This window comes from Bos indicus x Bos taurus, chromosome 3 (assembly GCF_003369695.1).
Source record: "Bos indicus x Bos taurus breed Angus x Brahman F1 hybrid chromosome 3, Bos_hybrid_MaternalHap_v2.0, whole genome shotgun sequence".
Classification (NCBI taxonomy): domain Eukaryota; kingdom Metazoa; phylum Chordata; class Mammalia; order Artiodactyla; family Bovidae; genus Bos; species Bos indicus x Bos taurus.
In genome coordinates, this window is record NC_040078.1 from 82,094,660 (window position 1) to 82,108,932 (window position 14,273).

Consider the following 14,273-nt stretch of genomic DNA (forward strand, 5'->3'; position numbering starts at 1 on the left):
GAAGCCTGGCATGCTGCAGTCCATGGGGTCACAAAGAGTCGGACACGACTTAGTGACCAAACTGAGGAGAAACAGTACAGCTGCAGTGTATGTCTCTTTCTCTCTCTCTTTGTTAAATAAACGTGTGATCTAGCTTAGTGAAATGTGCGTCATTCATTCTACAATATGGATTCAGATCAACCAACCCAAGTTTTAAAACTTGCCCTGATGAAAACATCAGGTCATATACAGATGGTTACATGCCATATAATCTGCTGGTTAAAGCCAGACAGGCTTAGCAAACTGATAGAGCCTTCATGTGTTACTGGACAAATACTCTAGCCCCCTTATAAATAGCTTTCTACATTTGTTGACTTATGTCTCTAAGATTCTTGATTCCCACTGGGATCATAAGATAATTCTCAGACTGTTTCAGGCTGGCCTGTGTATAACAGAAAGCCTTGACGTTAAGGACCTATGTGGTGATAACTCATCTCAGGTTGCCCTGCCATTCTTCTCCCTCTCTGCTATGGAGTTCTATTTAATGTTGAAGCCTGTGGGCTTGCTTTCTGCAATGGCCTCCTTGTTTTGCCACTGCCTCTACGTGGAATGTCTCCACTTTTTCCAGGCTTCCTTTTCATCATTCTTCAGGACTTGGCTCAGACACATCTCCCCTGGAAGCTTCTGACTGCCTCTCCAATGCCCCTCTCCCTGGACTCCCAGTGACAATCTACGGAGGCACTGCCACGCTGTCTTGCGATGCGCACTGTATGACAAGCTCCACAGGGAGCTGGAGACCACTTATACATTTGTGTGCCCCAAATGCACAGTCCAGTACTGAGCAACAAGAAAATGCTCTGCACATATTGGCACGTAAAATCACCCCTCAAATGTTGTTCAGGAGAAGTTGCTGGAGCAAGCAGACCCAACCAACTTATACTAGAACCACTCCTAAAACCCTAATGAGTAGACCTGGTGTGCAAATACCAAACACTGTGATTAGTACTGAGCCATTTGGGGACAATTTTGCTGATTTGGGGGCTTGGTGCTGTATTCTTTTGAGATAACTTATGATCAGGCTGATCATATATTTCAGAAACCTGAAATTATGTCGAGCAGGTCCCCCACCCTACCCCAGGACCTGTGCATGAAACACTCTCTCTGTAAGAAAGACATTTCTGTTCTGAAATTTATAGGCTAATAGGTGTGGAGCATCTTGATAGGTTACTGGCCAACTGGAAGAAAAGAGAAACTGAGAAGGTGGGAGCTGCCTGGGGGACTATAAGCAAAGTAAAGTTGAAAGTGTCTGTATTTCTCATCAAAATCCCTACTACCCAGGGTAGCAACCTGCTCATCATGACTATATGTGAAGCGCTGTGCAAGGTAACTTCCTACACATTACCTTCTTATTTTCTAAAGACATATTATTTTAATTTTACTAATGAGTAAAGAAAAAAAAAGAGTTCAGACAGTTTGCTCAAGATTAAACAGGTAATAAACAGCATATCTAGGAATCAAACTCATATCTGTCTGACATCAAAAGTTACACTGAAAAAAAAAAGTTATACTGAAACAAAATTCTAATGTAAAAGGGGTAATATGGATATACCAGTAAGATCCTCGGAGAGGGCAGTGGCAGCCCACTCCAGTGCTCTTGCCTGGAGAACCCCATGGATGGAGGAGCCTGGTAGGCTGCAGTCCATGGGGTTGCTAAGAGTCGGACACGACTGAGCGACTTCACTTTCACTTTTCACTTTCATGCATTGGAGAAGGAAATGGCAACCCACTCCAGTGTTCTTGCCTGGAGAATCCCAGGGACGGGGGAGCCTGGTGGGCTGCCGTCTATGGGGTCACACAGAGTCAGACACAACTGACGTGACTTAGCAGTAGCAGCATTAAGATCCTCAAAATGGCATGACATATTTATTTACTTTTTGGTTATTCTTTAGCACATCTGAGTTTTGGACTTTGAAAGATGATAGATAAAATTGGATGTTGAGATTTGTTTTGGCAGGAAGCTTAAGCCAAAAGTCACCATGATTGAGCTCCCTGAGTCAGACAGGCTGAAAGGTGGGATAGGGAGGAAGATGGGAGGAAGGTTTGGGAGGGAGGGGACATGGGTGTACCTATGGCTGATTCCTGTTGATGTATGACAGAAAACCACAAAATTCTGTAAAGCAATTATCCTTCAATTAAAAAAAATATATATATATTTTAAAAGGGTTTAAAAAAAGTCACCTTGGTGTGACTCTCCTAAAGCAACAGTGAAACTCTCATTTGAGTTGCACTTTCAGTTCAGTTCAGTTCAGTTCAGTCGCTCAGTCGTGTCTGACTCTTTGCGACCCCATGAATCGCAGCACGCCAGGCCTCCCTGTCCATCACCAACTCCTGGAGTTCACTAAGACTCATGTCCACTGAGTCAGTGATGCCATCCAGCCATCTCATCCTCTGTCGTCTCCTTCTCCTCCTGCCCCCAATCCCTCCCAGCATCAGTCTTTTCCAATGAGTCAACTCTTCGCATGAGGTGGCCAAAGTATTGGAGTTTCAGCTTTAGCATCAGTCCTTCCAATGAACAGCCAGGACTGATCTCCTTTAGAATGGACTGGTTGGACCTCCTTGCAGTCCAAGGGATTCTCAAGAGTCTTCTCCAACACCACAGTTCAAAAGCATCAATTCTTCAGCACTCAGCTTTCTTCATAGTCCAACTCTCACATCCATACATGACCACTGGAAAAACCATAGCCTTGACTAAATGGACCTTTGTTGGCAAAGTAATGTCTCTGCTTTTGAATATGCTATCTAGGTTGGTCATAACTTTCCTTCCAAGGAGTCTTTTAATTTCATGGCTGCAATCACCATCTGCAGTGATATTGGAGCCCCCCAAAAATAAAGTCTGACACTGTTTCCACTGTTTCCCCATCTATTTCCTGTGAAGTGATGCACTTTACAGTTCCCCAAAATTTGGTATGCTCATTATTTTAACTAATTATCATAAAACTCCCCAACAGAGCAGATACTAGAATTGATTCCATTTTACAAGTGCAAAAACTGAGCTTTAGTTAAGCAGAATACATGATGAAAAATATGAAAGTGTTAATCATTCAGTCGTGTCCAACTCTTTGCAATCCCATGGACTGCTAGCCTCCTCTGTCCATGGAATTCTCCAGGCAGGAATACTGGAGTGAGTAGTGATTCTCTTCTCCAGGGGATCCTCCGACCCAGGGATCAAAACCCTGTCTCCTGCACTGCAGGCATATTCTTTACCATCTGAGCCACCAGGGAAGCCCAGAATACATGATATTGTACAATAAATTGTGCAACTGAGATCTGAATCAAAATCTTCCATTCCAACCCATCACTGTGAACTAAAGTTATTTGGTAAGGAGCCACCAAATGGCCTGTCTTCCATTTGACATTGTCAGGAGTCTACAGAAGCACTGTGGATAACGGAGCTCTGGAATCTTCTTGTCTGGAATCTTGTCGGTCATTACTATTAGCATACTTTAAATAGGACAGCATTGGTATTAGGTATCAGGTATATACATTTTAAACCAGTGATTGTACCCTGCCTCCATCCTCACTTTACTTTCAGCTAAGTTCTCCCTGATTCCTCTTTATCATCTGTACTTGCTCAGAAATTACCTTGCCTGGGAAGAGAAGACATCCTCGGTCTTCCCTTCCCCTTCGAGGTGGGGTTGAGTGGCTCTGTGTTCCTTTGATTCCCTGAACTTCTCCCTTGGAGATTCAGTGAGAGTGTAACCCTGCCAACACCTTGATTTCAGACTCGTGGTCTCCAGAACGTGAGAAAATACATTTCTGTAGTTTCAAGCCACCCAGTTTGGAGTCATCTGTCACAGCAGCAACAGGAAGCTAATATACTAGTATTCGGACCCTATTTTTATAACTGCTTATAAATTCTCCTCTACTGGCATGAATCCTGAGAACAAAGACTTTGTCTTATTTATTTTTGTACCTACAACCATCTCACACTGCCTGGCACATAAAGAGTGCTCCGCAATGCTTACTGAATGAGAAAATCCCTGTGGTCTAGGAGGTTCACAGCAATGCCAGCATACATCTCTTGCAGCTTCTGGTCTACAGCATGACATTGGCATGGGTCAGCTAACCATCCCTCAGATCCATCCTGAGATACCCATCTTCCAGTACCCACTGCTAGCTCACGGCTCCAATGAGGTGAAGGCCTCAGATCAATGGGCTTGTGACTGACACAGCAACTGTGAACCTCTGCCTCACAGATCAAATTCAAGGGATAATGTATGGACAGAGATGGAATGGGAGGTGCTGGCAGGCGCAGAAGACCATCCCCTCTGCCCTCCCCTGGCTTCAGAGCTTGGAATAACCATAAACATTATTAGAATCATTAGAATCTTTTGTTTGCTGCTGCTGCTAAGTCACTTCAGTCGTGTCCAACTCTGTGCGACCCCGGAGACAGCAGCCCACCAGGCTGCCCCGTCCCTGGGATTCTCCAGGCAAGAACACTGGAGTGGGTTGCCATTTCCTTCTCCAATGCACGAAAGTGAAAAGTGAAAGTGAAGTCCTAAATGCTTATGTCAGGCACTATGATAAATACCCCCCCAATTTTACTTCATCTCCTTATATGGATTTTTTTTCCCTTTCTATGTGTCTTTTTTTTTTAATTTTATTTTATTTTTAAACTTTACATAATTGTATTAGTTTTGCCAAATATCAAAATGAATCCATCACAGGTATACATGTGCTCCCCATCCTGAACCCTCCTCCCTCCTCCCTCCCCATACCATCCCTCTGGGTCGTCCCAGTGCACTAGCCCCAAGCATCCAGTATCGTGCATTGAACCTGGACTGGCAAAGGCAGGCATCATTTACTCTCGTCATTACTTACAGGGTGACTGGCTATGCTGAACTGTGTGATGAGAGTATTTCTCATGGATTTGACCTCAGAGGGCTTGGCATCAACAGCATGGCCCAACACAGAGAGGCAGCTGGCTTCTGTGACAGGAGCCAACCTTATTCCTGATTCCCTCTGAGCTTTCTACATTTATTTCCCTTTTGCTTCATTTTTAAGTGGATTTCATTTTGCTCCACAAAATGTATTTTCCAAAGTCCTCATGGGAGCAGTATAACATAATAGTTTTATTACTAAAGCAAAAGGTCCTTCCCCATCTCCACCCACTTACGGCATCCCAGCTCCATTTTCTGGCCTCCTTGCAATCCTGGGATGATCTCTCGGAGCTGAGGTGGGTATAGGCTAAACATCTAGGTTTTTGTTTCTTGTGGCTTTGAGCTGATAGGATTCCTTTCCAGGCTCAGGGTCATTTTGTCTACTTGGGTTTTCACAAACCTTCCTACTGTGCACAATTTCTAAATGCACTGAAACATATTGAGATGTTTATCGGGATGGAAGAGAACTGAATTCCCAGGCCTCTGCGGTAAACTGTAGAAGGTAAGCAGCATGCCAGAATCTCCCTCATCATGACCTGTCTTCTAAATTCTTCTCTTCAATGTGCTTGAACAGTACAAAATGTAACTCATTTTCAACAGTTACGTGAGAGCATTTTCATCGGAATTAATATTTTCTCCTTCAAGACAAGCACCCTGAGAAGCAGCGCATGTATTCAATGTTGACACTGCACTAACATTTCTGGAGCTCTTTTTCAGCAACTGTCTTTACAGTCTGTGGTACTTTTCTTTGAAAGTCTTCAGTCATGACAAATTTCATCCTCTGAGAATAGACATGAACTTTGGAAAGAGATGAAAATTGGTTGGAGCCACGTCTAATGAATAAAGTGGGTGATCAAATCTTGTTATATCGTTTTAGGTGAAAAATGAGGCATGACTATAAAATAATGTGACTGGTTTCCCTCGGTGACCCATAAACCGACTGGCTGAAAAATAACTCCCATAGAGGAGTTTCAAAATGCTTTCAGCACTAGACGCATCACTGGAATAAGTGTACGGTTCCCAGAGTGGTGATTTGGCAGGGAACAATACTAATTTGGATATATAAGTTCAAATATATCTGTAAAAAAAAAAAAAGAAATCTGACTGCTTACACTTGGAAATGAAGAAGCTGTTCTCCTGGAGAAACTTCTTTTTTTTTGACAGCCTGGTTGGCTTTGGACAAAGAGTCTACTGAGAAAAGTAGGCTCATCTCCTGCAGAAAGCCTTCATTGACCACACTATCTCCTCCCACACTCACTCCCACCCCAAGCTGGGGCAGGCGTCCCTGCCCGGTATCCACAGTGATCTCTTCAAGTATTAGCTCTTATAAAATGTAATGGTGATTGTCTGTTTTTGTGTCAGTCTCCTTCCTGCAACTGGAGGCCCCCTGAGAATGAGGACCTTTGTGTATCAATAACGCTCAGACAGTGTGCACAGAAGCACAGGACACTAACTCCTATTCTTGATGTGGACCCTTTGCCTTTGTTTCTCGCATTCCTAGGGCTTTACCTGCCAAATGTGTGGCAACCAAAACTGAATATTCAGTCTGTGTAAAATCCACCTATACAAATTTATAGAGGACTCAGGTACAGTACAGGCTTCCCTGGTGGCACAGTAGTAAAGAATCCACCTCCCAACGCAGTAGACCGAAGAGGTACAGGTTCAATCCCTGGGTTGGGAACCTATTCCAGAATTCTTGCCTGGGAAACCCCAGGGACAGAGGAGCCTGGTGGGCTATGGTCCACAGGATTGCAGAGTCCAACATGACTGAGTGACCGAGCACACATCCAGAACAAGGTACAGGAGTGGTTGCGTACAATGAAGGGGTAGGGGAGCAGGAGGGATTGATTGCTAATGCACAGGGCTTCTATTAAGGTGATGGAAATATGTTAAAATTAGATTGTGGTGATGGCTGCACAATGCTATAAATGTACTAAAAAAAACACTGAGTCATATACTTTAAATGGATAAATTGTGTGGTGTGTGAATTATATCTCAATAAAGCTGTTTTATTTAAAAAGTCCTCCATAATGATTGTGGCTAGGTTCCTTTCTAGGCCTGTAGTTGGAATAAGTGATAGTCAAGGTCTTTTCAAATAATCTAGTTATCAATATAAAATTAAGTTTCTGTGTTCTCTCTGTAACTCTATCACTTGAAAATGACTGAGTGGTTTTCACTAAATTTGGAAAGCATGTTTAGGATAATGAGGGCTGTGGGGTGTTCCGTGATATCAATTCTCCCTTTCATTTAGACTGACACTCCAGTATTTAGCCTAACACATAGCACTCAGCATAGCATTGGTATAGGCATACGTCAGAGAGAGTGCAGGTTCAGTTCCAAACCACTGCAAAAAAGTGAGTACTGCAGTAAAGCAAGTCACATAAATTTTTTGGTTTCTCAGTGTATAAAAATGATGTTTATATTATTCCGTGGTCTATTCAGTGTTCATTAGCATTATGTCTAAAAAAACGTATATACTTTAATTTCAAAGTGCTTTATTGGTTAAAAAAATGCTAATCATCATCTGAGCCTTCAGCAAGTTATCATCTTTTTGCAAAGTAACTTCAAAAATCATTGATCATGTAACAAATACAATAATGATTAAAAAAATTCTGAAATATTGTAAGAATTACCAAAATTTGATACAGAGACATGAAATGAGCAAATGTTATAGGAAAAAGTCATCACAGGATTGCCACAAATCTTCAATTTGCAAAAAATTTAGTATCTGAGAAGCACAATAAAGCAAAGTGCAACAGAATGAGGTATGCCTGTATTTCCCAGCATCCCTTGCAGCTAGAGGAGGCCTTGGCCTAAGTTTCAGCCAATGGAACAAGAATGAAATTGATTACATGCAGTATCTGAGAAAGGTGTGCCTTCCTTCCCTTTTCTCCCCTTCCTGTTAGTTAAAATGACCATAGGGTGGTGGGCAACCATGTTGGACCATGCAGATAAGGGCAACTCACTAGGGGAGGCCGATCAACAAGAGAGAAGAAAGATGCACCTTCTGACACAATGGGGCCACCATACCAGCCCGGACTCCCCACACCCAGTCTGTTACAAAGGGTTCTATTACTACAAACTTTTATTTTATTTAAGTAACTTATTTTAGAACTCTACTATAGCAGCCAAAACCTACGTTTTAACTAACATAAAATTTGGTGTTCTGTACCAAAACAGAATCTAAATATGCAGCATTAGCATAATTTTTATGGCCATGGCAAAAGTTTTACCACTGCTATCTTGGAAGACAGACCATGGGCCAACCAAAGGTGTAGCTCTAGGCAGATGGTTAGGAGAGTTCAGAAGAGGAATGTTTGTTGGCTGCTTCTTGCCACAATACAGAGAGAAGCTCAGACAAAGACTAGCCAGTCTGCAAGCAGAAATGGAGATTATGATTCTGCCAAGGGAAGTTTTCTTTGGCTGTGGCTTGTACACCATGTTGCCCAAGCCTAGTGATTTGTGCACTGCAGAGCTGAGATGAAGACTATTTGTATACCCAAGCTAAAACAGCTATCCATGAAACAGGAGATGAAGCAGAAAAGGCTGTGGCCTCAAGTCTTTCCTAGGATTCTCTGCCAGACGGTGGGAGCTAGCCTACCAGCAGATAACCCATTAAGGACATTGACTTCTTATCCAACTAGCTTTTCCTGTCTTAAAGTGACCATCAGTGATGGAGAAATCAGGGGAGGGACAAAGCATAGAGGCCAAAAGAGAAAAGCTAACATTTTCGGCTTCAAAATTCTATCTAGATGAGCACTTTCACTGTGGTTATCAGTGTTGGGAAAACAAATGACTTTTCAAAAAGATAACTGGGGCTTTAAAACAATGGGGAAGCAATATTATAATTTTGTGATAATGTCTGTTTAGGTGTGGTGCTGAGTCAATTTTCCCTGGTTTCCAGAAACCCTCTCCCAGGGAGGGGATTTATGACAGTTGAGAAGACTCTGCTTTTATGCAGACAAAGGAGTTCAGAAAAATGTCTATTTGCAAATGCCTTCAGTTCAAAATAGCTTTTATGCCACAGTGACATATTTTGGACCCCTTCAGACTTTAGAAGAGCTTTTAGAAGAATGATCTGAGTGGGCTACACCTCTAAGAAAGTTAAGCAGGTAAGTTTCAATGGTCTATTCATTCTCCCTTAAATTTCCCTGAACCTGATGCAGACATACCTAGTCATTCTGTGGCCTTTGGAGCTGTGCTCAAAGTTGGAAATCACCTTTTAAAAATGGCTACTGAGTGTGCCAAGTAATGGAGGGCTTATTTTTATTTTTAGTTGGGAGAACTTTGAGAAGACTTTTCTTACCTGGTGTCCTCAAAGGGAATAGACCACTGAAGTCTAACCCTAGGGGCTTGTTTGGAAAGGGTGGAAAGGGGGTGCCTTTGCCTTGGGGATTTGTTGGTTTTATAACTTCAACTGTTGGAAATCCCCCTTCCCAGTGCTTCTCCCAATCACCACTCACATGAATCCCTGAGACACAAGGTAGAAAAGGTGAAAGAAGCCCTGAGTAAACACAGTGAGGACTGCCAATCAAATCCGGCCAATGAAGATTTAGCCATGAGTCTGAAACACTTTGAACATTATGTTTTCATATTGGGAACAATTTCTTTCTTCTTTTCTCTTTATGACTGACCCAAAGTGTTTCTGAAAAGAAGAAATGCAATAGGTAGGTGGTGGTACAGAAAGATTTGGTTGACTTGGCCAACCTGTTAGAAATGGTAGAGTTGGAACCTGGTCTCTGGTCTTCTGATATTTCATCCAGTTGATCTTTTCCATAAATAAATATATCGCAAAGCAAGTAGTTTCACGGATGGTTATAATATCCTGGTTAAAAGTTTGGGAAAACTGGATTGGGCAATGTTAAGTAGAATTTTCAGAGCTTTTAAAACACAAATGAGTCGTGTGAGTTTGCAAGAAGACCTGAGAAGAATTTTGGGAAATACTAATTTCCACCACCCCAGGGCTGATAGACTTATCCATACGTTACAAGAATTTCCCTAGAATTAAATTTGGCTTTTTCCAAACTTAGATAATCTGAGAAAATGGCATGCAGGGAAGATGAGATCCATTTTTCCTATAGATTCTACTACACACCTTATTTTGGTAACTGATACATGAATTTGTTTTTGCCTGATGTTGAGTGTGATTGATTCTACCCATGAAGTACTCCCAGGTATGATTTGCAGGTAAGGATTTTAACTTTGAATAAATATTAGTCTCTTATTCTGAACTCTAATATGCCTACAAACATCTGAGTTGCTAAAAAGTAAGTTGAAATAGTCACTACATTGTGTGAGTCCAAGGGGCTTAATCAGCATGGTAAGGAGACATTTAGGGGTCAAACCAACCAGTGTGAGGATCACAAACACTGGTGAGGAGCTCAAGATGAACTTGTGGTTAATCTGAAGGGTCTCCTGGGATAAAGCAGAAACCAAGACAAGCCCCGTCTTCATCTCTTGGGGCTTACAGTCAAAAAGGTTTGTGTTGGAAGCCAAGTGGGTTACAGATGAATAAATCAACAACCGCTATAAGACGCAGTCAGTGCTATTATGGGGGTGGGCAAAACAGGCTATGAGAGCAGAAAAGAGGTGCACCTGATTCAGGGATTAGGAGCAGGGAAGTGTCAACTAAACCCAGATCTAAGGTTGAAGAGGAGAGAAGAATGTTCCAGGCGGAACCAGACGTGAGAGAGTAAAGTGTGTTGAGGACGTAGGTTGGAGACAACCCCATCCTCCGACTCTGTTGTTTCACACTCTACAGGAAACAAACACACTAAAACACACCTCATGTTTTATACTTTACAAGATACTTCTGCATGTATTGCTTTATTTTTTCACTGCAGCAAACTTTTCAGATGTCCCTGGCCCATGCCACACAGTCAGGAAAAGAGACAAGGAACTGTCCCCTCTGTTCCTGGGATGCAAGAGATATTATAGTAGGAAACACGGATACTCCAGAACTGTCTTCCAAATGCTAGATTCCCACTGGGAATGGTTGAGGACACTGTCTATCTGGCTGAAGTTTTAGGCAGGAAATGAGCATTTGGAAGGCACCCCAAATTCTTTTCTCGCTTGAGCTAAACTGCTGTCACTTGTACCCTATTGGGATCTAAGAAGGCATCCCTCTAGTTTGGTTGGGGTCATTAAGTGTAGAGGAAGGTAGGAGACAAAACTGAGACCTACGGCAGGGGCGGGGTGGGTGGGTGGAGGTTAATATCTGCACCAGGTTGGGTATGATTAACTCAATGTCCCCATATTAGCAGAACATTCATCACAGGAAGTCCTGCCCTCAAACTCATCTTGAGGTTTCCCTACAGGTGTCATTCAGTTTCCAGGTGAGAGAGGGCTACCAGGTACTTTAAATATGTTGCTTCATTTAATCGTCACAAGAGCCTCTCTGGATATGTATTGTCATTTCCAGTTTTCACAAACAAGGAGGGGCAAAGGATCAGAAACTGAATAATTTGCCCAAGGGAACTGTCCCAACTCCTATGGTATTTATTCTGCCTAGAATTGCTCCCCTGACAAATGCACCTTAGAAACTTCAACTCATCCTTTAAGCCTCAAATCTACTACCACGCCTCTGTGAAGACTTTCTCACTGTACCTTCCACTCTCAAGTACAGCCTGCCATGCTCTTGCGCCTTCAGTACCTGGCACATAACTCCCTCACAACACCAAACACACTGTGGTGGTGGTTTAGTCTCTCGGTTGTGTCCAATTTCTATGACCCCATGGACTGTAGCCCGCCAGGCTGCTCTGTCCATGGGATTTCCCAGGCAAGAATACTGGAGTGGGGTTCCCACGTCCTTCTCCAGGGGATCTTCCCAACTCAGGGATCAAACCCTGGACTCCTGCATTGCCAGCAGATTCTTTACCTCTGAGCCACCAGGGAAGCCTAGTTTGTCTGCTTATTCCTGTCCACTTCCACTTCTAGACTATTTCCTGAGGTCAGGAATATATATATCCCAAGTACTTACAGCACAAGTACTGATAAGAGAAGTAAGCACATAATAGATGTTTAATGATAATAAATGTATTGACAATAAACTATGGCTTTAAGTTAAATGCTGGAATATACTTATTTTCCATACACTTCATAATTCATAATTTCGAATCTAGTTCAAAATCTCACGTTAGTGGACCTGCCCGTTCTTAGTCGGTTAACGTTCCTTGGCTTGAGGGAGGAACCAAGGTGTTGCGTTAACTTCCTGGCCTGCCACGACTGCTTACATATGAGCGAGCTTGAGTAGGTAGGTTCTGTTCTAAGGAAAATTCAGCTCCAGCAACCTCGGTGGAACAGATCCAGAAGCAACACCGGGCAAAGACTAGCCTTTTCAAAAGCCTGAGCCCCAGCAACCAGGCGGCGCTAGGGCAGAGGGCAGAAGCTCTGTCCCAGAAAACTAGGGGATGGGGAACGAGCCCTGGAGCGCCGTACCACCAGAGGGGAGGGTGCCCAAAGCCTGGGGCTCGCAGCCAGCGGGCAGCGCCAGTCCCAGACGGGAATAGCAGGCAACCCAGCGGGATGCAAGGAGGGTTCTGAGCAAGGCGGCGGCCTCTAACCTTTCAGGGTTAAGGTGACTGCGCTCGGCTCGGTAACTGTATCTTCACAGGCAAAAAAGGTTAATGTAAATGTCAGAGGCCCGGACGACAGCAGGGGTAGGGGAAGAGCGGAGAGGAGGAAAGAGAAGGGTGGGGCAGGAGGCAGAGGGCCGGGCCTCCCAAGGTCAAGCCCTGCCCCCAGCCTCGCGCCTCCCCGCCCAGCCAGGGCGGGGTAGGGGTGGGCGAGGGATGGGAGGAGCGGTCAGAAGAGCAGTTCTGCTGCTCCCCTTGGCCACTCTCCCGCCCGGGGCGACCCACGCCCGGCCGCAGGCTAGGAAGAGAGAGCGCCGAGGAGCTGGGGGTGGAGACTCGGCGGCCGCGCGCGCGGAAGTGGCCCCGTGGGAGCGCGCGCGGCAGGAGGCGGACGGGCAACTGGGGCGACCGAGGAGCGGGCACGTCCCTTACCCCGTTGGCGGCGGCGATGCGGACGATGAGCTGGATGGCCTCCTTCATGTAGAACCTGCCGTCCCCGCCCACCACCAGGGTGGCCTCCTGCCGCTGCGCCGGCTCCACGGTGGAGATGATACTCTGGATGAAATTCTCGGCATAGTTGGAGCTGCTCTGAAACACCTTCACCCGCTTCCGCAGCCCGCTCGTGCCCGGCTTCTGGTCTTGGTACGCCTTGGTCTTAACGGTCACGATCTTCACCATGGTGGCGACTTGCTTCCTGGGGCCCAGCGGACTCTGCCAAGCGAGGGGCGGCCGGAGCTGTGGCTGCAGCTGCTCTGGGATGAGGGCGCGGACGGGGTCGGGGCCACGCCGGTTGTGCTCGTCCCTCCTCCTTAAAGGGACAGGGGACGGGCCCTCCGCTGCCAGCCCACCTCCTTGCAGGTCCTAGAGGGAGGAGAATGGGGAGCGCCCACCCCCAGCCTCCTGTGAGATGGGTGGAGCCTCTCTGATTTACCCTCTCTTGTCGACCAATCCACAGTAAAATAAAATCCACAACTCCTCCCCTAAGTGGAAGAGCAGAGGTTGGGTAGGGACTGGGTCACGGGGCAAGGACTTAAGGCAAAGTGGGAAAAATACAGAGCAGGGACAGGCGGACTAAGACATGGGAAGGTTCCTCTTAGGATTTTTCCACTTTTTGATGGTGTGAAAGCAATAAGTAGAATACTTATTGCTTCTAATCAGATCAGATCAGATCAGATCAGATATGCCGTACCTCTAATTTTGATCTTTTACCGGGCCAGCAATATGCAGTAGGTACTCTCTGTGCTCTGGTGATGTTGAGCTGTGTGAATCCAGCTGAGCGAACCCAGCTCCAGCTCCCAGTCAGCCACCTGATCAAGAGAGTGAACAAGCAATACACGTAGAACCCTTCTGTACCCATACAACCATTCTGTTTTTCACTTTCAGTACAGTATTAAATAACATGAGACATTCATGTAATGAACAGGCTTTCTGTTAGACGAATTTGTCCACCTTCAGGCTAAAGTATTTTGAGCACGTTTAAGATAAGCTAGGCTAAGCTACCGTGTTTGATGGATTAGGTGTACTAAATGCATTTCCCCCTCATGATCATATTTTCAGCTTCCAGTGGGTTTATCAGGAGGTAGCCCCATTGTGAGTGGAGGAAGCTCTCTACAACATTTCCTGTGGTTAAGCTGGAGTTTCATGCATAAATAACTTTCTGGAAGCACATTCTGAGCAAGGGAAGTGCCAGCCTTCACTAGATTTTGATTTTTTAATCTTTCTATTCTCTCTCTAAACATTAGGGTATTTGTAATATCCCCCTTGCCAATGCAGGAGACGC

At 44.7% G+C, this 14,273-nt stretch overlaps 1 protein-coding gene across 1 annotated transcript in view; it reads right to left on the reverse strand.

Annotated features, from left to right (window-relative positions):
• The window catches only part of PGM1 (phosphoglucomutase 1), a 65,770-nt gene extending 52,403 nt beyond the window's left edge, over positions 1-13,367 (reverse strand). The window contains exon 1 of the mRNA XM_027537030.1: positions 12,926-13,367. Coding sequence (XP_027392831.1) covers positions 12,926-13,171 — 246 coding nt within the window. The 5' untranslated portion in view covers positions 13,172-13,367. The remainder of the gene's footprint in view (positions 1-12,925) is intronic.
• Between the last annotated feature and the right edge of the window lie 906 nt (positions 13,368-14,273).